At 34.0% G+C, this 24,586-nt stretch overlaps 1 protein-coding gene across 4 annotated transcripts; it reads left to right on the forward strand.

Moving 5' to 3' along the window:
- Positions 1–122: 122 nt before the first annotated feature.
- LOC128205439 (receptor-type tyrosine-protein phosphatase alpha-like) lies at positions 123–22,659 on the forward strand. 4 transcript variants are annotated; one of them, XM_052907071.1, is made up of 23 exons: positions 123–390; positions 579–728; positions 9,629–9,709; positions 9,871–11,490; positions 11,755–11,845; positions 12,097–12,185; positions 12,362–12,496; positions 12,906–13,063; positions 13,400–13,487; positions 13,762–13,829; positions 14,431–14,467; positions 15,007–15,110; positions 15,654–15,779; positions 16,794–16,942; positions 17,410–17,545; positions 18,209–18,337; positions 19,200–19,302; positions 19,549–19,625; positions 19,806–19,940; positions 20,191–20,325; positions 20,540–20,694; positions 20,979–21,114; positions 21,264–22,659. In XM_052907071.1, the coding sequence occupies exons 3-23, from the start codon at positions 9,658–9,660 to the stop codon at positions 21,354–21,356; spliced, it is 3,816 nt and encodes a 1,271-aa protein (XP_052763031.1). In that variant the 5' UTR covers positions 123–390; positions 579–728; positions 9,629–9,657; the 3' UTR covers positions 21,357–22,659. The 4 variants fall into 4 exon arrangements, with proteins under 4 accessions (XP_052763031.1, XP_052763030.1, XP_052763029.1 ...); XM_052907070.1 differs by having other exon boundaries at positions 123–375; positions 568–728; XM_052907069.1 differs by having other exon boundaries at positions 123–728.
- Positions 22,660–24,586: the final 1,927 nt, after the last annotated feature.

Here is a 24,586-nt window from a genome sequence, read left to right on the forward strand (position 1 = left end):
AATCGACACGTGGGCTGAGTATCTTGAAATCACCATGATTGCCATCAATAAAATTGTAAATCAATTCCGATAAATCTTTATAAGATTCATCCCAATTGTTAATTGCTGATTAATCATGGCAGTCGGTTTCATAACATTGTCAACAAGAACTTGTGTTTCGATGCTCATGAACTTGGACCACTAATCCCGGGATCTGTTTTTTTCGAATGGAATTACATAATGATCATAGGACTCATTTCTTTTAAAAGTTATTTTTTCTATCTCAATAAGGAAGACGTTAATGTAATGAAACCAGTAATTTGGTTTCACAAATAATACTGAGCGCATGAATGTCGGACACAAAATTTTCACCAGAGCGCAACGAAATTGCTATCGGTAGTTTTCTTAATGGTAAAATCGAGCCGTTTCCGTGAAATTATTGACCTGCAAGTGTATTGTTCTTGCATCTTGATTTATATTGTCAAAATAAAATTGATTTGAATATACAGTAGTCGTACGCATTATTTACCAAATTAAGCTGCCGAACATTTCGAATAGTTCTCGTTTAAATTTATTTATATCATGCAGTCTTTACTAAGCCTGTGCTCGTGTAAAATAGACTCTAGTTGGCGCAAACATTTCAGTGTGTTACGTCATAGAAACATCTGAAACAAGTGCTGCAAAGGGAAAATAAGCGTAACAATTACTGAAAATTGAAGATTGACATCGTCATCAACATTTACAATCAGGTAGGATTTTAGATCTTTTTTTGGTAACATCTACCTTTTTGGGTATAAAAACAGTTAAAGATGCACTATCACTCCCAAAAATTTTTTTTACCCATTTAATACAATTGTTGTAACATACCAGAAAAAATAAACAAATTTCGAAAACAATGGTGCTTATGACGGCAACCAAGATTAATTTGAAAGAAATGTGCAGAGAACACGGTATTGCTACCTTATGAGGCGAAAAGAGATCGCAGGAAATATTTTAGCATTCACCAATATTTTAATATTTTTGCGTTTTCTGCTATTAAATACACAGTTATATAAGTGTTATCAGTAATTAATATTTCCCATAAATGCATTATTTAGTAAGTAGTTGAGGGTTTATCATTCAAATTTTATGTTTGATATACATATGTATGTATTAATTTTGAATAAGAGTGTTACATTAATTGTTGGAACATTATCAGTGTGTGTCATACGTTTCTGATGAAATTAATAATATAGATTAATCTGATATTACCCAAACTAGAAAGGGATAATTCTGATCTTTACCCGTTTTATTAGTTTTATAATGAAACTTATTTCCTAAGTTATGGATACGGCACCCTAAAACCGAGGTATTTAGATTATACCCGAGCACTTTAGCATGTTCTAAATCATGGCCTGGTCTGGCCTGCTGCCAGGCCAGATTTTATACGTATTGTGAGTGCAAGCTCTGAATATACTCGAACACAATGATAGACCTTTATTTAGAAATTGAACTGCATGTTTAATATATATTTTCTTAGTTTTATTTAGATTAACAATGAAGTTTAATTGAATGCATAATTAAGATATTTACGATACAAACATTAGGTTTTCTATTAAACAATGCATATAGTTTTGAACAACTTGGTGTTCAATTATAAGAACTGTAAGATGGCAATTCTACATCTTAGATAAAGAAAACACATCAAATTATAAGAAATAAAATATAATTATATGGTTGTAAAAAATAAAATATGTTTGCATGTAAAATTTGTGTCTGAACACATTGATTTTAAGATTCGATTTGTTAAACCAACTTCCGTGCACTTAAATAAAAAATATTCGATTAGTGGAATAATATTCCCTTGCATTCAGTTAAACTACTTTTTATCTAAATAAAACTTATAACATTAAAAATGTATTTTCATTTCTAAATAAAGGTCTATGATTGTGATTAAGTATATTCCGTGTTTGTACTCTCAATATGTATAAAATATAGCCATGCCTGGCCTGACACCAAATGCTGAGTCAACAGGCCAGGCAAGGCTATATTTAGCACATGCCCTTTAGCGCGCGTGTAAAATGCCAATCACAACATTATTTTTTTTATATTGTTCGTGCGGTATAACTACATAGAGGCGTTGTTTATCCGCAAGGTAGTTACAGTCCACTCTGCTTATCACCGTTCCCATCTCGCGTTAATGTGAGGTCTGACTTTAAAAAGTGTAACCCGGCCAAACATGCACATGTTAGTATAAGGTCGGTAGCTCGTTCTTTCACAATTGTAGACCATTTCTCTTCTTTAACTTTAAAATAAAAGATGAGTGGTGGCGCTTACTTCATTACTCGATTGTAAAATTGAAGCAATGAAATATAAGATAAGATATTCAAATCTTTCGAAGCCTAACTGACCCAACCTTCTTTGATATTTTAATATAATTAATTTTAAACCATTTTACGATTGTAAGAAAGTTGTATGAACGTATGCGAGGTCACTCTGTGTGGCACGAGAGTGTGGTCTTGTGTTGTTAGGGAAACTTGAGTACCCGGAGAAATCCCATTTGGTGAACACAAACCAAACTGACATACGCCCAGGCCGTAAATTGAACTCGACACACCTTGATGAGAAGCGGGTACGCCAACCGGACAACCGGTAAAGACTGTTAATGTTTTCACCTAATAATTAAAACTATTATAGCAGAATTTTTCCTAAAACACTTAAAGGTTGATTATCTGTAGTGTTTATGTTATCGTCTGTTACATATATCTGTATATCTTGAAATAAAAAACTATGTGATCAGTTTAAACATGTATATATTTCATAAAAAAAAAATATAAATGTAACATCAGGCTAATGCATCAAACCTGTGTCGTTTTGGTCTGCAGGCGGGGACCGTATTCCCTTTTCAACATGGCCAGATAACGAGTTGCCTTAGAGCTAGTAAACTCAATGTATACTTTTGCCAAATTTTCAGCATTTTATTGAGATTGGATAACATCAGTTTATGTTCTGTAGGTAAGGTGATCCTATTTTTGTACAAAGATCAGTATTTTTAACTTTGTTTGTAAACTAGAAAACAAATCCAGTCAACACAAATTGTTTGCCTTTTAGCTTTCATAACTATGCATTCTAAACTGTTTAAAACTACATTTACAATAATATAACAAATGAAAATTAATATGATATAATTCGAAATATCAATTAACTTGTATATATAAAATCGATGTCGACATACCTTTAGTTTTTCTAGGGTTATCTTATCGCTTAAATTCAGCTTTCCGTTCCTTTAACACTGTCTTGTGAATTATGTTATTTATATCTATAGTCAATTGTTAAGGAACACAGGTACTGTTTTAATATAGCTTGACTGTTTGTTTAGGTTTTGCTACCCATATCAGCATCTGACTTCTGTTCAATGTTGCTATCAAAACTTAAATATTTGGAAAAGTGGTATATAATTGGTAGGCGTGCGTCCAAATCATTCATTTTAAGAGTATTACTCCAAATTCTTTGCGGTATTACTTCAAAATGCCGTTACAGACAAATAACATTGAGTTAAAGTGTATTGCACATAAACCGTTAGTCTTGCTGTGATATTTGTTTAGGAAGTACCCTTTTGTTATTTTATTCTAGTACCTTCAGTTTGTCTGCAACATATCCAAAAGCCCTTGACGTGTTGATATCAGTCTTCATATTCGGATAGATTATACTAAGTAGAAGTACATAGAAATCATAACTGTGGATGCGTTTTTTCAAGTCTGAGCCCACTGTTTTTTTTCGTGTTTTAATTCCGTCCAGGGTAAAACTCCACAAGTTTCTTACGTTTTCGTATACTGTTAGATAATATTCAGAAGAAGTGTATTACATATAAAGCCTGACTTATATTTTGTCCGGAGCATTACTCCAATTTCGTTTTTAGGAATATCTAGGTAATAACACATGCAGATATGTCATATGGAGAAAAAGTGCTGAGCACAGAATTATACCTCATGCTGCGGTATTTCTTTAGTTAGTGTCCTCTGTTGGAATGAGAATGAGATACTGTTTTCATTCGCTTGATAACATTGCAAGCTGTATCTGGTCTTATTTAAGCGTTTAATTTATGTCAGTGATTTTTCTTATTCATTTACAGCAGAACTGCTGATGATTATTTATACTTTTATTCACCTTTCACACAAGACATTTCAATTTGAAGTGCCATCAAGTTAAGAACTTCATACGCTCTTAAATCAATGGAACATTTATTTAAAACACTGTTGTTATGTTATATCAATACTACTTTTGCTGCAACACACGGGTATACAAGTTTACGAGTTTGTATAATTGCAATAAATAATGTGATACTCATTATGCACCAGTCAATTGTAACCACGCCCCCCCAAGGTCCGGGGAATAGGGGGACGAACAGATGGTCAGAAGTCCCCGCAAAATGCCACGCACCTCAGGGACCCTAGGTAAGGTCCATTCCCCGCTATATTTAAAGCGAAGCAAAACCACCACATTTACCCGGCACCGAGGCGGCCACCTGAAAGGTAAAACCACGGCCCATTTCCCCGGCTATCCCCGGTATACCCCAGGACCTTGGGGGGGGGGGGCGTGGTTACAATTGACTGGTGCATTATACAAAGAAGTGAATTGGTTAACATTAGTAACAGCTTAAAACTATAGTGAATGCAATATGCAGTGACTGGTGCATACCGGTCAATTGTAACCACAGCCCCCCAGCTCCGGGGAATAGCGGGGACTTTAACTTTCGGTCCAGCTAACCCCGGCTAAAATTCCCGCCCAGCGGGGACGAACAAATGATTAAATCCCTGCCAAATGCCCCCGCACCCCAGGGACTCAGGTAAGGCCCATTTCACGCTATATTTAAAGCGAAGACAAAACCACCGCATTCACCCGGCACTGTGGGCCACATAAAAGGTAAAAAACACGGCCCATTTCCCCGGCTATCCCCCCGGAACTGGAGGGGGGCGTGGTTACAATTGACTGGTGCATTAGTATAGAATTACGACATTTATAGCGTTTAAAACATGTTTTTAAAATCGCTCAGCTGAAGTTGAAATTGTTTGAAAGATTTTGCCGCACTGTTCCGGACCAGTTGAGTGTCGCAATTAAGCAATGTGCCTTATAGTCTCATGCTGTTGTGTGTTATTTTAAGATACATAGAACTGTCAAAGTTTTGGTCTCGTCGTCTTGCAAAACGTTTGATTGAACGTACATAAGTCATTTTCGGAGTATTGTTATCGAATATAGGTCATAATGGTATGTATGGAGCATTTTGCTATAAAATTACATTCCTAAACAATGTCATCGCAATCGTGTTTGTATTGTATGTATTTCTTACATCAATCGATTAATATCACGCCGGTTCATTCACAAACGTATGATAAAATTTTCACAAAAGCAATACACTTTCAGGACGCATCAAATGCTGGAAATGACATGATGTTGAACTATTCTATGTGTTTGCAAAAAAGTACGCCAAATGTCAATGCTCAAATTCATAAAATATTACAAGCTGCACTACACTTTAAACGTTTAACTATCAATTGTTGCTGTCTGTTACATACGCCATTCAAATTTAGCCACTTAAGTCCGGAAAGTCATTACGTGTTTAACAATTACATAGCAGATACTAAGAAGTGTATTTTATACATGTTTGACTTTCTAACATTTTATGGGATTATGCACGAAAAGTTAGCGTTATCAGTAAATGCAATAAATAAACATGATTAATATTTACAATCTTTCAATAAAACAAAACAAAAAATTTGTTTTTCAATTCGAGGTTATATTTCACAAGTAGAAAAACCTATTAAACACACGTCCGAACCGGATTAAAATTAAAGAACAAGTAAGAAAGGCGCCAAAATAAAGAAGGGCGACAATTGAACATTCGGCAATGAAAAAGAATTCCCTCCCTTGATAATTATTAAGTTTCCTCAAAATGTGTTCAATTACATCCTGGTATTCAAACATTTACAAACGGTGAGGTTATCAATAAATAATTCAACGTTATTGTTCAATTATAAAATATGAAATATAATGTCCAATTTTGAGCAATTTCTAAACATTTGTCGCTTGTATACATTGTGTGAAAGAATTCCTTAGAGTAACGATGCACTCTTACTCCCAAATAAAATTTACCAAAATTAAGACAATGATTTAATATACCAAAAAGGATGAATAAATGTAAAAAAATTGTTCTTTTGAAGAATTCTGAGTTTAATTTGAAAGAAAGGTGCAAAAACATGGTATATCTATCTTATGATACAAAAGTAGACCACAGAAAATCTTTTAGCATTCACCAATCATGTTATATTTTTGCGTTTTCAGCTATTAAATACACGGTTACAGTCTAAATATCAGTATTTAGTATTCCCATAAATGCATTATTTAGTAAGTAGTTAAAGGTTTATTTCTCAAAATTTATATTTGTTATACATGTGTATGTATTGATTTTGAATAAGAGTGTCACTTTAAAGGTAGCAATAGCGTTTGTAAATGTGTAAGGGAAACCCTTTAAGTTTAAGATAGAGTATTTGAGAAAGAGTCCCTTGAAAGTTACGAAAGAGTATACTCTGTGTGTGAATAAAAACCTTTAAGGTACAGATGTAAGAAGGAGTCGCTTTAACGTAAAGATAGAGTAAGTTTATGTGCTGAGCGTCCCTTTATAATTACGATAGAGTGTTCTTTTGTTTGAGGGAATCCCTTTTAAGTACGATTGAGTAAACAAATGCATGAGGGAATCCCTTTAAAGCTACGATAGAGTAAGCCAATGTGTGAGAGGGTCCCTTACATTGCGATTTTGTATGCTAATGTGTGAGAGAGTCACTTTAAAGTTGTGATCTGCTTATGCCCTTAAAAGTTTGTGAAGTTTTGCGAGAAAATCGGATCACTTAGAAGTGGGATGGTTGTGATAACCATCAATTCAATTATAGTTTAATTATATGCAAACAATTTATAAGTATGTCATGGTTATTGTTAATTGCTGATGACTCTCGATACTTTTGAGACAAAAGTAAGGAGTGATCAAGCATGCAAAAGAAACTTTATTTGATTTAATTTCTTTACATCAAATTTATAACAACAAGTACATGTACAAAATGTATGTTGTGTGTATAACGCGATAATTGTACAAAAGGGAAGTATCGAACTGTTCGTCCATGACAAGAGTGTATCAGGCCGTTGGCAAATCAGGTATCAATAATAATGGTATGCAATGGAGCAGGCCGTAGGTGCTTCAAATATCGGTCATAATGGTTTAAATGGAGCAGGCAATAAGCGCTTCCAATAGCGGTCCAAATGGTATGAATGGAGCAGGCCGTTGGCCCTACACATATCGGTAAAATGGTATGTATGGAGCAAGCGGTTGGCGCTTCAAATATCGGTCAAAATTGTATGTATGGAGCAGACTGTTGGCGCTTCAAATATCGGTCAAAATTGTATGTATGGAGCAGGCGGTTGGTGCTTCAAATATCGGTCGAAATGGTATATATGGAGCAGACTGTTGGCGCTTCAAAAATCGGTCAAAATGGTATGTATGGAGCAGGCGGTTGGCGCTTCAAATATCGGTCATAATGGTATGAATGGAGCAGGCCATTGGCGCTTGAATAATCGGCCATAATGATATGAATGGATAAGGCTGTTAGCGCTACAAATAACAGTAATAATGGTATGTATGGAGAAGGCCGTTGGCATTTCAAGTATCAGTCAATATGGTATAAATGGAGCAGGCCGTTGGCGCTTGAATTATCGGTCACCATAGTATGTTTGGAGCAGGCTGTTGGCGCTTCAAATATCGGTCATAATGGTATGAATAGAGCAGGCCGTTAGCGCTTCAAATATCAGTCATAATTGTATGTTTGGAGCAGGCTGTTGGCGTTTCAAATATATGTCATAATGGAATGTATGGAGCAGAACGTTTGCGCTTCGAATAGCGGGCATACTGTATGTATGGAGCAGGCTGTTGGCGCTTCAAACATCGTTCATTATGTTATGTATGGAACCGCCCCTGAAGGTTACCATAGAATATGACTAGTGTGTAACTTTACTTAAAACATTTACTTAAGTAAGAAAATTAGTTAAGATGTTTAATGGATAACGACCCAGTATATAACATAAACATGAATTGTTGATGGTCATGATTTAATACTTCGGTAAGTTCCTGTTCATTTGGTCTCTAATGTAACATCATTTTGTCTCAGAAATAAGTAAAAAAAATGTTTTGGACTTAAGTTAATATCATTTAATTCTAATATGATTTCATTCCCGTTTGATGGAATTTAGTCATACTAAATTGCTGATTTCTTCAGACAATTTCTTTGATTTTTTCATTGAAAACGTTGTTGTTTTTGCCAGTTTGTCAGTGAATAAAGAGACAATAAACGAGTAAGACATTAAGTTTGGAAAATCTCATCAACGAATGTATGGTCACAAACTTGGAAAAAATAGAAAGACTGGAAATAATAGACTTTGTCTACTGAACAGTTTGTTAATTGATCTTAATCGTCGAATTTTCGACTGAATTCCTAATTTTACGATTTGTTTCGTACGCACGTTGATGACATGGCCGCTTGATGAATACAAAAATGAAACACATACAGTCGACACCCGTTAGCTCGAACTTCTAGGGACCAGCGAAAATACCTCGAGCCTCGGGAAATTTGAGCCAAGCGGGTTTTTGTTAAATTCAGTAGAAAGAAATCGGTCCTTTACATCTCGTTCGAGCCAACGAGAAACTCGAGCTAAGCGAGTTTGAGCGAACGGGTTTCGACTGTATAGTTGAGTTTTGTTATTCATGTCTCTTCTCAGTACATCAATATTTAAATTACAAAACGTCTTTCAGAATACACAGATAGAGATATGTTGGCTATATCGGAAATGAATAAATATTTAAAAATGTAAAATTATTAAGATAAGAAACGTGATTTCATCAGTTTAAATTATTCATGTAATGAGATCATTTTGATAAAAGATCAATAACGTATTGACTTAATATATTAGTTTAAATTCAGACTCAAGGCGCAGAATTATATTCTTTATTTTGCTGATAAAAATTAAAACTTCCGTAAGAATAAACATTATCATGCTAAAAATTGCTGTATATATATAACAAATAATATGTTATACAATTGTATAATACATTTCTTTTAACAGAAATAACGATTTGAACCATTAAAGCAGTGTTTTTTTCTTTTTTTGTCTAAACATTAGCTGCGATGTAGAATCTGTAAGAAGTAGAATGGGCAGAACTGTTATATTACTACCGTGGACATAAATTACAACACTTTTTACTCATATTGCACGCTATTATTTGAACGGGATCCTTGAAAACATGGTTCAAAATAGTTAGGTCTCTCAAATTCCTCGTGATTGAAATTATACAGCCGTGCTTAAGCACTCGCTTATTATTTATCACCTGAAACATTTTTATACGGTTGACATAGTACGCCTCTGAACATGCGAAACTTACTCCTCTATGCATAAGTAATATGGGCCATGCATTTTAAAGTAATGAACTTGTTGGACGCAGTTTTTATTGCAATCAGTATATACATGTAAGAATCAATTTAATTTTACTTGTTTGTGTTTAAAGTAAACATCAAATAAGTACATGCACGTATATAATTTTACGTAAACCTTGTTCATATTGTGTCTGTTGCAGACAACTATTTGAGAAACCTCCATGACAGAATGATAATTTGGATATTTGGATTGCTCTGTTTGGCACGATCATGTATGGGAGGTATGTGTAAACTGCTCCAATAAAGCGTATGTTTTTCTTCCTGATTAAAATAAGACAAACGTGGAAAAATGAATACGATATATTACTAAATGTTTTAAGACAATTCGTTTCGTGAAAAATCTTAGAGACGGGGTTGACTGTTTGAAATAATTATCTTTTAGTGACGGTCAATATAAGCGGGGAGGTGTTTGACTGTGCGCTCGATTGTGTGTGTTGTGAAGGAGGAAATACATCGTGTAACGAAGAAGACCATCATTGTAAAAAAGGCTGCGTTGAAGGAGTATTTGGCAATAAATGTCATAATCTCTGTCGCGGTAACTGTTCTACGTGCAGTCAAGTAACTGGTAGTCCATGTTACAGCTGCAAGGCAACATACTATGATACAAACAGTGAGTGTAGTAAGAGCTGTTCAGTCGGGTGTGATGGAGGAGTCTGTAATGATGATGGAACATGTAGTAATTGTACAGCAAACTTCGAAGGAACAAAATGCGAGACGTGTATACAAGGAAAATATGGTTCACTTTGTACACTTAATTGTACTCACCAGAACTGCCGATGTTCGACTGGAACTGATTGTACTTCTTGTAAAACGGGGTTCTACGGCAAAAGTTCCCTCTGTCAAACATCTTGTTCCCTAGGATGTCAGGATGGCGTTTGTAATGATGACGGTAGTTGCACTTGTCGAGGTGGATTTACGGGAAATACATGCAGTGAATGTCAGTCAGGATATTATCGGGCATACTGCAATGTATCCTGTTCTGTAGGATGTGTAAATGGACTGTGTTCAAACAATGACAATTGTTCTTGTGGCCAAAACTTCGTTACAGATAAGTGTGAAACGTGTGCGGATGGAACATACGGTGTAAACTGTAGCCAAATCTGCAGCGTTGGATGTACCAATTCGTCCTGTAACAAAAGCAATGGCCATTGTGAATGTCTTCCAAACTTTTCTGGCGATTCATGCGACCAATGTAAATCAGGCTTTTACGAGCAATCATGTAATTTAAATTGCTCGGATAATTGCAAGCAACGCACATGCTCACGAAACCAGGGGAACTGCACACTTGGATGTGTTGATGGATATTCAGGTGACAATTGTACAACGCCTTGTAACAAAACTTGCGCAACATGTCAACAGTTTGATAAAACACACTGCGACTCGTGCCACAATGGAAACAATGGATCAACGTGTGAATGTCCTCCTAATTGCAACTGTGACGGTGCAGCAGACGTATGCACGTCATGTCAGGATGGTTACGGCAATCCTGGAAAACAGTGTACGTGTCAGTCAAACTATTGTAATGGAACCGTGTGTGATAAATGTGTAAACCAAACGTTTTATGTTGACAGCAATGTTTGCTGTAAATGTCCAGATAACTGCAAAAATGGTGTCTGTGAGAAAGGGCCTGCGTGTATATCCGGTTGCATTGATGGCTTTTACGGTCTCAATTGTACTCAAAGTTGTTTGTCCGTCAGTAAACATTGCATTAAATGTAATCAAACTCATGGAAAGTGTTTGGAATGTAACATCGGATTTTATACTTATGATAATGGAAGTTGCATCAGTTGCAATAGAAATTGTTTGAAAAGGCAGTGTAGTTCAGACAATGGCACTTGTCTACTCGGTTGTACAGGCAAAACTTGGGGAGAAAAATGTGACAGTCGATGTAGTTCAAATTGTGAAACATGTCAGCAAGATTCGGGAATGTGTAATTCATGTACAGACCGTACTTTCCGCGGAGGTTTTTGCAACGAATCCTGCGGCTCCTCCTGCTATGAAAGCAAGTGTGATAAAAGAACTGATTACTTATAATCTATAATTCAATTAAGATGTTGTTCATTATTAATTCTGTTCAAGTTCATATAATTAACGTAAATGTTTTATATCAGCCTTTTGGCAATACTACGACAAGAGTAAGAAAATAATGTGTTCATACATACTTCTTAATCACTACCACTACCGTAGGCTTCATCATTGAAAAATGTAGTTCGTTTGATTTAATAATAATCAGGAACTGATATTTTTAAAAGAATATATATTTCAGATGAAGTTGGGCTACCTGTAGAAGCTATCGCCGGAGGTGGTGGCGTTGTAGTCATATGCATCGTTGTTGCATTATCCATCGTTATACGAAGGTATGAGATATTAGTTGTACAGTTGTCTTATTTGTATCAAAGACTTTACATTATAGCAATTAATGAATACTTGTATTATTAGAAAACTTATCTTTTGTAGAAAATATGCAGGTTTCATTCTTGTATCGTACAAACTAAATGATGACATGAATTTCATGCAGTCCAAAGTTGAAACTTTTAAAGTTGTTTAACGATATTTAAAGGTCTAACTGTCTAAATCGTTTTAATCATATACAATTTCTTTTTATAAGATCCATTCGCAAGCCTGTCTCTAGCCAAACCATGCAAAATGGCAATACAACGTTCCAAGCTGACATAATCAAAGAAAACGAAACAGAAAGTAAGTCAATCTTACCATTTATTCTCCATTTAGGTTAAAGAATCCTAAATATGAATTTATTTGTTATATCTCAACTAAATAGCTCAATCTCAAAAATATTTTCTTAACGTTATACGTCTTTGTTTTCATAAATCGACTTGATTTATATTATTATCTACGGACATACTAAAATGAAGGTAAAATCAAAAGAAAATCCTCCGAACAAAATCAACCTGCCACCCGGCAACAAGCAAACGAACCCACTTCTGTCAAGCAGCAAGTATCTACACATGAGGAAACTGCATTTCAAAATGAGAATGGCCTGGAGATAGGTAAGTTTTAAAAAGCTTTTTGTGAGATATTAGGCTGAAATGGATTTAAACCAGTTTAAAATAGAGAAAGTTATATTTCAGCTTCTTTATGCTATAATGCTGACATGACTTCAAAGAGGTTAAAGTTCGGGTTAGCTATATTTCAGTATGTTAGTGTTTGATTTATTACAAAGAATTGGAAATTATTGTTTGCATTTCTGTTAGGCTATTGGTATTAAACTGTACAAACTTGTAGCCAGATCTAAACATGGTGTAACACACACAAAATAACATTAATCGGTAACTATAAAATACTTGACTTGATTGTTAGACTTGATTGAGTGTAATTGAGTTGTTAGGTTACAAATTCAATCATGATAGATGATGCAGCCATCATAATTACATTAACGTATTGTATTGTGTAATGTAGATGACGAGAGCAATGGGGTTCTTGATACTTCTTCCACTGATGATCATACGTATTACAATGAACTTGGAACATCAAGTAACAAGTCGAAAATACCCATTGATCAACTTGTCAAGTATGTTGACGGAAAGAACCACGAAGCGTTTGTTGCAGAATTTGAGGTAAATGCCATGGACGATCGTATTACCATGGTTATTGGTATAACGTATTTTAATGACATTGACATATTACATTAAATCCTAATGGTACATTTCTGAAATTTATCATTGATGGCAAAAATGTTTTGTAAAGTGCCATACTAGCAAATTTAAAAGCGGTTTAATATATATTCAGCAAAAATAATTTATTGTTGTCATACTTTGCTCCTTGTTTGTTATAGTTATACATGTGAGTTCATGTTACCCTTGTTTACCCATGTTTACCCTTGTTGACCCTTGTTGTTTACCCTTGTTGACCCTTGTTTACCCTTGTTGACCCTTGTTGACCCTTGTTTACAGATGTTTTCACGCGGTCTTGTGAAGCCGTATGTGGAATCGCAAAAGAAAGAGAACCTGAGTAAGAATCGATATAAGGGGATTTATCCATGTAAGTGATGCTCATTTTTTTTTATTTATATTGTTTGTGTCTAGTATGATAATCGTACACACAAGTAACGATTTAGGACGCTTTAACCTTTGATAATAATGTATGAATATGAAAAAGTTAGTTACCATCATATCTCGAAATAGAAGTCATATATGGATTTCAAATTGTTGACTTACATAATGACATTTATTGTGATTGCCAAATAGGAAATAAGGATATGTTGATTGCATAACTGCATTATATTTATTCGGTTGTATTCTCTGTTACCGTTTAGACGATGATTCAAGGGTCATAGTCGCAGGCAGTGATGGATCAGACTACATCAATGCCAGCTTTATTGACGTATGATGAACAATAAATTGTTTTATTAGATGATTTTGGAAAATAATGGGGTATTGTCATTATCTTGATGTCATTGGCGTCGTCGGCTATAAAAGTTTAACAACGCCACAACTCAACCACCGTTCAAAATATTTCAATGTAACATATTTCGTTATATGTATTACCGTTGACTATGTATGACAATGCACATACTCGGTAAATTAATTAATGTAAAGCTCTGCTTCTTATTCGACTGAAAAAGCAACACCTGTATTCCAAATGCTTTGGTGAATCTTTAAGCAATATATAATGCCTACTTATTAAATACAAGCAATTTGGCGATGCAATGGTAGATGCAGCAACAGTTACAGGTTATACTTCATTTTAAATAACGCTCGAGGCTCGAGGTTTTGTAGAACTATATTTTGTTCAGTTTGTTGTCTAAGTAGTTTTATTGACAAGCTAGTTATGCCTTCGTAAATTGAAAAAGGTTATTTTTAACTTCCTAGTTACATACGTTTCTCTTCATCTCGGCTTATTTATACAGTGTGGTCGTTTCTAATGTTTCAGAAAAGAAGAACAAGTATATAATAATCAACCCTTTATAACAATTACTTTTCAGGGGTATAAAAAGCCGAAACAGTACATCGCCACACTAGGTAAGAAGGGATATGACATGTCATTACCCTCAAGCAACCAGGTTATTATGGTAAAATCAGGTCAAAATTAGATTGGTTTCATTTAAATACACACGATTCAATGCATTTTCGTTTCTTACATACAGCAGACATTTTTTTATCATGCAACTGACACAAGTAAACATAAATAATTAAGTTTAAAACTTCCATTAAAGCGAAGCAATTCATATATTATTTTTAAATTTAAACTGTCTGATTTGATAGTGATATTTTGCCCTGCATACAACAAGATGCAAATTGACTTTCGACTACATGATTTGTTTCTGTAGTTTATATATACATACTCCTACACATATGCAATAATGTATTGTCGTTGGTAATATCAGTTATTTATTTAACATTTTTAAAACTATTTCAGCCCTAACTATTTATATCTTACTATACGTATTCATGAATGAATTGTCGTTGGTAATATTTATTTCCAACAATATATATACATATATATATTTGTGAGTAATTTACTATTATATACGATTTTTTGGTGTGTTATTCCATTCCAGGTCCAATGTCCAAACAATTGGAAGATTTCAGCTTGTTCTGGAAAATGATTTGGCAGCAAAGGGTTGAGAAAATTGTTATGGTTACCAATCTCGTTGAAAACGGAGTAAGTATCTACTAGCCGAATAATATATATGGTAATCATAAGACTCGTTCAATTTATTCAATATAATACAAAGGAAACGAAACTGTGAAGGACAATCCATACTTAGGCTATAGTTGGCACCATTGTCGAGCGACGTCGCGTTGATCATTAAGTTAAAAATAGATAACGTTACTTTATTTTGAATGAATTAATGGATAAATATTAGTTTTATTCTGTTGCTTTTTCAAATCATTGATTTTATTATTACTAGTGTAAAGTTTGAATTCGTAGTTAAATCCGTATCACATGCCCTGTCTGATGTATGTCACTTTTTCATTCGAACGCAATACCAGCGCTCTTAATATATGAGTATGAGCAGGAATTTTGAAGACAATTATAATAACATTTTTATTGAATTTATTTCTTCCTTATGAGTTAAACTATTTTAAATAGCATGTTATGTTTAAGATTGTTTCCAGTACAGGCAAACTTATATATTTCAACTGCTTGAAGTTTAGCCTAATGTTAATACCATTGGTAACGATTATTTGTGTGATAATGCAGTCCCCTAAATGCGAGCAATACTGGCCAAATCAGGGGGCATCTAAGACGTATGGTGATATAAAGGTAGAAAGCCGCTCGGAGGATGAGTACGCTGAGTTTACTAGGAGGGCTTTCACGGTCGCCATGGTGAGTTGACATAAGATATTTATTATTGATGAAATTGAATAGTATTCTCGAACATAGAAAACCGCATAGCTGTTGTAAAGGGACGATTTGCTTATGATTACTAACAGAAAACAGTCTCAATGAGACTGATGATGTTTGTTTAAAATATGGTTCATTGTGCCAATTCGATTAAGAAGCAATTCAAAAAAGTAAAGAAACATAGTTTTGACGAACAATTATTTTGCTTTCAGAAATTATTTTCGTAGGATTTAATGGATTTATTGTCATTAATAACACTTTCGATGGGTATATGCCAAACAAAATCTAAATGCGCTTTGTCAACGTTGACTATACTTGGCAGTTTTGCTCAATCGAATATTGCATAGTCGAAACTTTAACATTAACCGAAGTTTTCTTACTTTCGGGTTTAAACTAAAAAAAATAAACATGCGTATTGTTACAAATACATTTTGCAACAAGACCAAAGCATTTTAAATATCCATATTGTATTCCTCTGCTAAATTTAAATAAAATTATACTGCGTGCATGAATACTTCAAAATAATGCAAAAACAATCCTGTTTCCTGATGTCTATTTTATTAGTACTTCATAATTAGTTTTTCTATACTTATATTAATACATTACTAAATTATTATCAGTTAAACAAAGAGGTAAACAAAGACAAACTCTAAAAATTACAAATATTACGGTCAGAATACGATCTAAATATACGTCTTTGAAAATTGGATAAACTATTGTTCACTCACAAAACGTTAACATTTCATTATTTTATCGTAGTCACACTCATAAACAAGGTCCATGCAATTTTCAAAACTGATAAAGCTAAAAAAAACAACTAACCATTGACTTGTTTACTGGGAAGGCAAAGAAAGCATAGTAGATAACATCAATTCTAATAGTTGTGCTTGTTTACACCTCGCAAAGATCAATGAAAAAATGAGAGTTCAGCTGGGTTTCAATCCGTTCATTCATTGAAATCAAATATAATACATACGTCAAATGATATCAAAACAGGGTACAGAAGAAAGGACGTTGCACCATCTGCATTTCACGTGTTGGCCTGACAAATCAATACCCGACGATATAACTGCAATCATAGAGTTCAGACAGCGGGTTCTGACTACGCCGAGTACACTGAATGGACCAACGGTTGTGCATTGCAGGTTTGTATAGAAACACCTGACATTCAAAGTGTACGTAAAAGGAATGATAAGCTTAGGTTGTTCCGTATACTAGTATCCCTGCCATGGTTACGAAAAGCTTTCAGATTATTTTAGTAAATTATTTCTTTATGTTTTTGGAGTTTGCATCATAGAGCAAACATCGATATTTGACGGAGCGGATGTTCTTGAAGTGAAAGAAAATACAATAAGTCGGGCAAAAAGGCTACATCCTTGGTCAATGAATGTTTCCTAAATATCGACTGTATGAGGTGTTAATATTTTCCCGCCTGGAACAAAATATTACAGACTGGATTTGCCATTTTAATAAATAAATAAAACACGTGTAAATAGAAGTTAAGACATACATTTGTTACAATCAGTTGTAGGTTTTCATTTTGAAGAGACTGGTTTGAACTTATTAGATTTCCGAAATGAATGTGTGTAATCTTTTTTTTCTTACTTAACAGTGCTGGTGTCGGCAGAACAGGCACATACATTGCTTTGGATATCCTCACAAAAGAAGGTGAGGCGGAACGAGCCATTGATATCGCGGGATGTGTCCATAAAATGCGCCTGAACAGGCCGAATATGGTTCAGACATTGGTGAGATACTAGGATTTAACTTAAGCATTGGTCGGAATGGTCGGAATGATCGGGTCTTGATTTAAAGCCAAGCAATGTAACGTGAATGGGAACGGGTACCAATACTTATGTGAAAAACAGTAGCAAAAAGTTTAAACATAAACACGGTTAAAAAAACACAAAAACGAAAATCACAAACAAGAAACATGGAAGAACAGCACAAAAATCCACAAACAGCACAGTGCATACATACTATATATACAAAATACTAGGTATGTTTATCAAGGATTGTTAGGTCACCAAGTCTAAATATGCTATTTTTAATCAGGATTAGATACTGTAATTTTGATTAATATTTGTTCAAATTGTTATGCATTTTTCGATTTCTTCAATGAGTATCATGATTACCATAGTAATATGAGTGTTTATAATATATTGCAAATGAGCTAAAATAATATATAGTTTCTCACGTAATATAATAACATTTTAATGTGAATTTGTTCCGACATTGTATAATTATGAGCATTTTATACGTAAAACCAAATTTGGTGTTATTAAAGCCTTTAAATGTATCAAAATGTTTCCTTTTGTTTAACAAGCTAAGAATCACGAATACTTGTTTATAGGCATCAAGGTTTTTTTACATGACATTGACTTTTATTCAGTGCCATTATCTCGTTACAGGAGCAGTACCAGTTTCTGCACACAGCTGTGGTTTACTCGTTGACCTTCGACTGTAAACAAATCAAGGGAGAGAACTTCGACCAGTACATGAGCAACCATTCTACACAAGAGCTGAATAATCAGTTCAATGTAGGTTAATTGAACACTTTCTATGTTGATTAACAGTATAGTAATCCGTTTCTCATCGGAAGGGGACCCAATGTTTATGTGTAGCAACTAGCATTTTTACTTGACCTCCAGGGGACACTTATATGGATACCAACCCTTAAACAGGCCTAAGGTCCGATACCGGTTTACTTCAGCCATTCGATCTCAATATTACAAGAATAACACTTGGAATATTAACTAGGTTATTTTACACAAGAGTATGTATATTCTGAGGGTACTGTATGTAGGTTTATCATCATGTCATCGTGTACAAACGACAAATCTTTTTAATTTCTGTCTCAAACAGATGCAACCGTTCGTTGTGTGTGTATTAACAGATACGTATACGATGCACAGTTAAGTTGTAACAAAGTTTTATAATATAAAAAGGACATTTAAGAATAATTTCTTCACACTTCAAATAAGGCACATTTTATCTCGTCCGTTAATTAATGAAATAGTCGAGATTTGCCATAGCCCTGGTGTCGTCGTCGTTGGCGGCAGTAATGGCGGTGACGTTGGCGGTGACGGCGGAGGTTATTGGGTTTGTATGGCAGAAGCATTCAACTAGACCATAAAGTTCAATAACACGTTATCTGTGTAGCAAGGTCCATTACTATTGATTTAGTAATTATCGAGTTAAGCCTTTGACAGTTGGAAAAAACTATAAATGAGCTAGATAATAACATAAAACCGTGTATACAGATCATCAGCAACGCAATGGCCAGAAATGTAACATGGCCATACTTCTTGCTTCAATTAATGTCGAGTTATGTCCTTTATTCGACTATACAAACACACGATCGACGCGCTGCTATTAATTTTTGGAGTTTCGTTATTTCAGAAATTGCAGCACACGGTTGAAAAACGACCTAAAGATGAAACTGAGGCAGTTGAGCAGAATAAGCAGCACTTAGTCAAAAACAGAGCAAACGCAGATATCCCAGGTGATAATTGCAAAAATGCTGAAGAAACCTTCGGGCATTTTTTGTAAAAACAGTTTGAGATGTTTTACGATAAATGATGCTGAATGATTTGTTCTCTAGAAAAATATAAAATTTATACTATTATGGTTATTGATTTGAATGTGATGGTTATTGCAGTAAAGCTACGACGTAATTGGTAGACATTGTCTTACACATGTGTCGGTCTCATTGTGCTATTGATTGCTGATGCTTATTTCTTTGCTTTAGGTAATGAAAACAGACCACGCCTTTATCTGAATCTCCAACCAGGAGCGACAGATTACATCAATGCTGTTTACATACATGTAAGCATGTCCCCATTTTTCAATATAGTTTACTTAATATTTGAATTACAAACTTCATATTTTGATATCGTGTTGTATAAAGCATGTATTTGTGTAGAAGGAAAGCTCGAGCGTTGGTTCAGAACAAGGCAACAACCTTCGTGCTCGTGAAATTATTTTGTAGTCGTACATGTTATTCAGAGCTTTAGAACCAAGAAACGTTATCTGGAAGCACAGACTCCACTACCAGAGACAGTTACAGACTTTTTGACGCTTATTGTCCAAGAGAGGTGTTCATGCATCGTCAGCTTCGAAGCTAATATGGACAAACAAAAGGTAATGACGATTTGGGACATGAATTGTATATTGTCGGATACAATGATATTTATAAAGAAAAAAACAATTGAATATTTAAACGAACACCTATTAGCAATAACTCAGCTGTGTTTTAACATGCCTATGTATTTGAAATGGTAGTCATTTTGTTTTAATATTGTTCATAGACAACACATATGTTTACGAAGCAATAGAGTACGTGTATATAGTTCCATTTTTTGCGCCCCATACTGAATAACTCTTCTTACAGAATATCGGCATATACTATCCCGCTGCAAACCAAGATGTTTTAAAGAAGGGAACGTTTGAAGTCAGCTGTTCGAGAGAAGAACAGAAAACATTCTACTCTGAGCTAACATTGACAATACAGCACAAAGGGGCAGGGGTAAGCATCAAAGACTGTTTCCCTGACACTGATGTTAAGTTATTGACTGCTACAGAAACAATGAAATCGTTTGACTTATAAAAGTTGGGCATAAAATGGAAATTTTGTGATATAAATTTAATAAGGTCTGATTTACGATTGTAGTGTAATCATTTGTATAATGTTCTATCAATTGAACCATACGTTCACAAAAATAAATCGATCACCTTTACAGACGAGCACTGATCAGACCATTCCACATCTTCAATTTACCGACTGGGATGAAATGAAGAATATTCCAAAGTCAACGACAAATTTTCTGTCGTTTTTGAACGTGATAGAAACTGTCACGAAACAACATGATGACGGACCGATATTGGTCCATTGTTTGTACGTTTTCATTCAATTTAAAGTTACATTTAAAATTTCTTTGGATGCCTTTCATTACAGGTTTATATCAACATCGGTATGATCAGTATTATCAGTTGATCAAATGAAGTTGGAGAAAATAATGTTTGTTATGTATCCTATGGCTTTTTTTATTGTCGATGTAATTTGAAATAATGATTGAAAATGCTCAGCATAATCATAGGATTGATGTACTGAATAAAAATATCTGAATAATAATTATCTTACTTGGATGTAAATCAAGGCGAATACTATCTATTACACAGTGATGGTGCGGGGAAAAGCGGTCTTTTCTGTGTGGTCTCGTTGCTTCTCCACAAGATGGCAGTGGAACACGAAGTCAGCGTGCTCAATGCTGTTAGGAAGATCAAAACAATGCGGAGACTAGCGATCCCCAATGAGGTGAATAATTCATCCTAAAGAAATATTAGGGACGGATACCAGTATCGTAGTTCATGCTCCGATGCGTAAATAGTATTTATGATTACAGCATTTATGCGCTATAAATCATTACGTGTTATTAAACAACATGTTTTCATTTATTTTTCTAGGAACAATTTGTGTTCTGCCATGGATGCGTTTCGGAGTATCTTAGTTCGTTCGACGTTTACGCCAATTTTAGTGAAAAAACGGGGAACATTTAATGTCCTGGCCTATCGTTACCGCTGAAGATTAAGACACAAGACAGTTTATAAAATATTAGCATTACGAATGCCCGACGAGGGGCATTGTGTGTTTGATTATTTGCAGCACGTCAGAAGTGGGGTAAACTATATTTATTTCATTATTGTACATGTACTTATGACACCGCATTGTAAATATGAAGGTATTAACTAATGTTCAAAGTGCATTTTATACCGTATAATCTGCAGTTATATTGTATGTGTGTTTTTAAAAATGAATATACAATCAATAAACGATCTCTTATGTAGTTTCAATACTAATAAAAGACTATGTATCGTTGAAAGAGAGTTTCATATAACCTCATGGCAAACAATTCTTAGTTAAGCATTTTGTAAGAACAATATTTGAGTGGCATGTTTTCATTTTCATGATGTTGTTTTTCATATTGTATTCTTTGTATTGGTATCATTTGTAACGTTCATGATAAATTGTCATGTGTGCTATCAAAGTATCTCGAAACACATCTAAACTAAAATGAATTACGCGGGAAGTGAATACTGCCTAAAGTATATGTGTGTTTGGCTTGTGGTCACCATGTTGAAAAAGTTATTTCACAGTATGCGTACCATCGTGCCAACGAGAACTGTTGATGAACATGGTAAAATCTAGTTTCATTATCATGGTAAAATATATCAGTTTTAAATAACATAAACCTTAACCTATAAACATTTGTTGTATTCGCATTATCGAATATTTGTTTTGTTTTAAACTATGATTGTCTACACTCACCGTAATGTTTGCACTATTATAATGACACATTGTTTCTATCTCTCTTGCATGCTTCGTGTTAAACAAAATAGTTCATTGAAACTTCATCAAAAATATCACCTACATTTTTTATATTTAAGTGTTTTACATTATATTATGTATTGGTATTTTTTATTATCATAATATTGAGCATGGCAAAGTTGTCAATATTTGTTTTATGGATTTTTTATGATATCATTTTAACCAGCAGCCACTCATAGAAATACAGAAAAGAGGATTGGTTTTATATTTAAGCAACTTGAAATTATATTTAATTACAAATATTATTTTTTTCACAAAGTCACACTTACACAAGACGCTTACAAACTATGAAATTATAAACGATACAAGTAATATTTTGATTAACCGTGATTGTCATGACATTCAAAGTAAATCAGTGTACTCTCCCTTTATTTTAAATCAAATGTAGTGTGTGTGTAACTGATATTCATTTATATAGTTGTATCTTTATTACTACAACTGTGTATAGTTGTAATAAAATTACTATTTTTCTGGTTAGAATTTGTTCAGACTTTTTACATTCCAATGCATTGTTATATTATCTATTTATTGACTCCCAATTTTTACAAGATCGAAAACAACAGACCGTTTGTTAGACTTTAGCTAGTACTTGTTTTATATCATACATAAACAAGACTGATTTACGTTGATTCTGCTCAAGATATTTGATCTTTTGTGGATTCCGACCCGAAGATTTATCTTAAAATCAGATGAACAAACATATTAAGTTAATGTTAATATCGAAACTTTAGGACTTGAAGTTAACAAGTTTAAATATATGTTATTATATGTTTTTACCTCAAAAAATAGAATTTCGCCCACTCATATCCGTCTAGTTCTTTTTGGATGGTTAAGGAAATACACTCATATTTAAATTGTTGGTTGTCATTAACGATATTGATTAGTATGAGTGACCTTTTCATGACATTCGATTTCACGTTACAAACGAGCTAAATACAATGCTTCACCATCTTGTCAAACAACAGACGGCTCTACAAAACTTGCAAAGTGTATTAGGAAAATATTTTACAAACAAATGATTTGAGCGCATTTTGTTTTATATCTAGGGAGTGTTTACAGTTCATAAGAGCCATTATAACAACGATGAATTACTATTGCTAGTCATCATTGTTCTGGTCGAAATAATTTAAATATCTGGAGGCAAAAAACGGCTTAAACTCACTTTTATTTACATTACAATTTGGGCCATTCTATGACATTGTAAAATCGCATGAAGAAACAATACTTTTTATGTTGATATTCGGCGAACAACAATATCAATCTTGTCGGTAAGGCCTTACACTGTCAAAAACAATACCAGACGATCTATTGCAAAATATAATTACAAAATAATCAACAATAAATAATCAGGACGAAGCGGTGAATAGTAAACAACAACAAATGTGTTCGATGGATTATTAAGTACTAGGTACCGCAAGTCGCCATCTTCGTAGATAAAAATTACACCTGAAATCCTTTCATTATAGGACCTGGCATGACACAATTAAGTAACGGTCATAATCTTATGCGATATGTAATTGCGTATTGTAGCGTACCGTTATTAGGATGTCTAGCCACTCGGATGATCATACTTATACTGCATACTATGCAAGGTAAGCGTTATACATTCAACGATATTGCAACTCCTAATGACGGAAATATTGTTTGGAATTATTTGATTTTAACAAAACGTATCTACACGTACTATACATTATTTTTACTAAAGGTAAATGCAAGCGGTCACCCCAATCCGTTCAATTACAAATACAATACCGTCAATGGCTATTATTTAAAACTACATGCATTCTTATATATAAAGGCACACACTGTTTTATATGACAACCGTAGGGATAATTGCCGAGTGGGAACTGCAGTTATTGATGTTCACAACGGAACTATGAACGATGCCATGATGATCGTGTGATAATGCGAACCAAAACTTCATGCTTTTATATTTTAAATATAAACAAAAATTGCAGGACCTTGTGAAATTATGTCGAACAGATTGCATAAAGGCTATTTTACCTTACAATTCTTGATATATTTTGGTAAACATAAATGTTGGAAATGTAAAATACGGATCATCCTAATAATTATCCACATGTATTTTAATGTTTTGGGCTCTAAACGAGTCAATCTTAAAATCTATAAAACATTTCCAAACTTTTTTTCCGAGTTTTATGGAATAAATCTATCTTGAACCTACATGGAAGTGAGTGACATCGCACGCATTGCATACAATCTCAGGTATAACATTATGCAATCTGACTAGTGCCCAATCAAACAAAAAATAAATGAAAAGTCATTGCAAACAGAAAAAAATGCAAAAATGACTAACTCTGTAAAACTTTGATATTCTTAAGAATTAGGAAATGTCAACTGTGATTTCAAACCGTTCAATGTATCTAACCGATCATGCCTT

The sequence above is a fragment of the Mya arenaria genome, chromosome 10, assembly GCF_026914265.1.
Source record: "Mya arenaria isolate MELC-2E11 chromosome 10, ASM2691426v1".
In the NCBI taxonomy this organism is placed as follows: Eukaryota; Metazoa; Mollusca; class Bivalvia; order Myida; family Myidae; genus Mya; species Mya arenaria.

Excerpts from the sequence above, each read along its gene's own strand:
- LOC128205439 (XM_052907069.1), top strand. The coding sequence starts at position 9,658 with ATGATAATTTGGATATTTGGATTGCTCTGTTTGGCACGATCATGTATG. Across the intron at positions 11,491-11,754 it reads CGGCTCCTCCTGCTATGAAA|ATGAAGTTGGGCTACCTGTA; the intron begins GCAAGTGTGATA and ends TATATATTTCAG. Across the intron at positions 13,064-13,399 it reads CGTTTGTTGCAGAATTTGAG|ATGTTTTCACGCGGTCTTGT; the intron begins GTAAATGCCATG and ends CCTTGTTTACAG.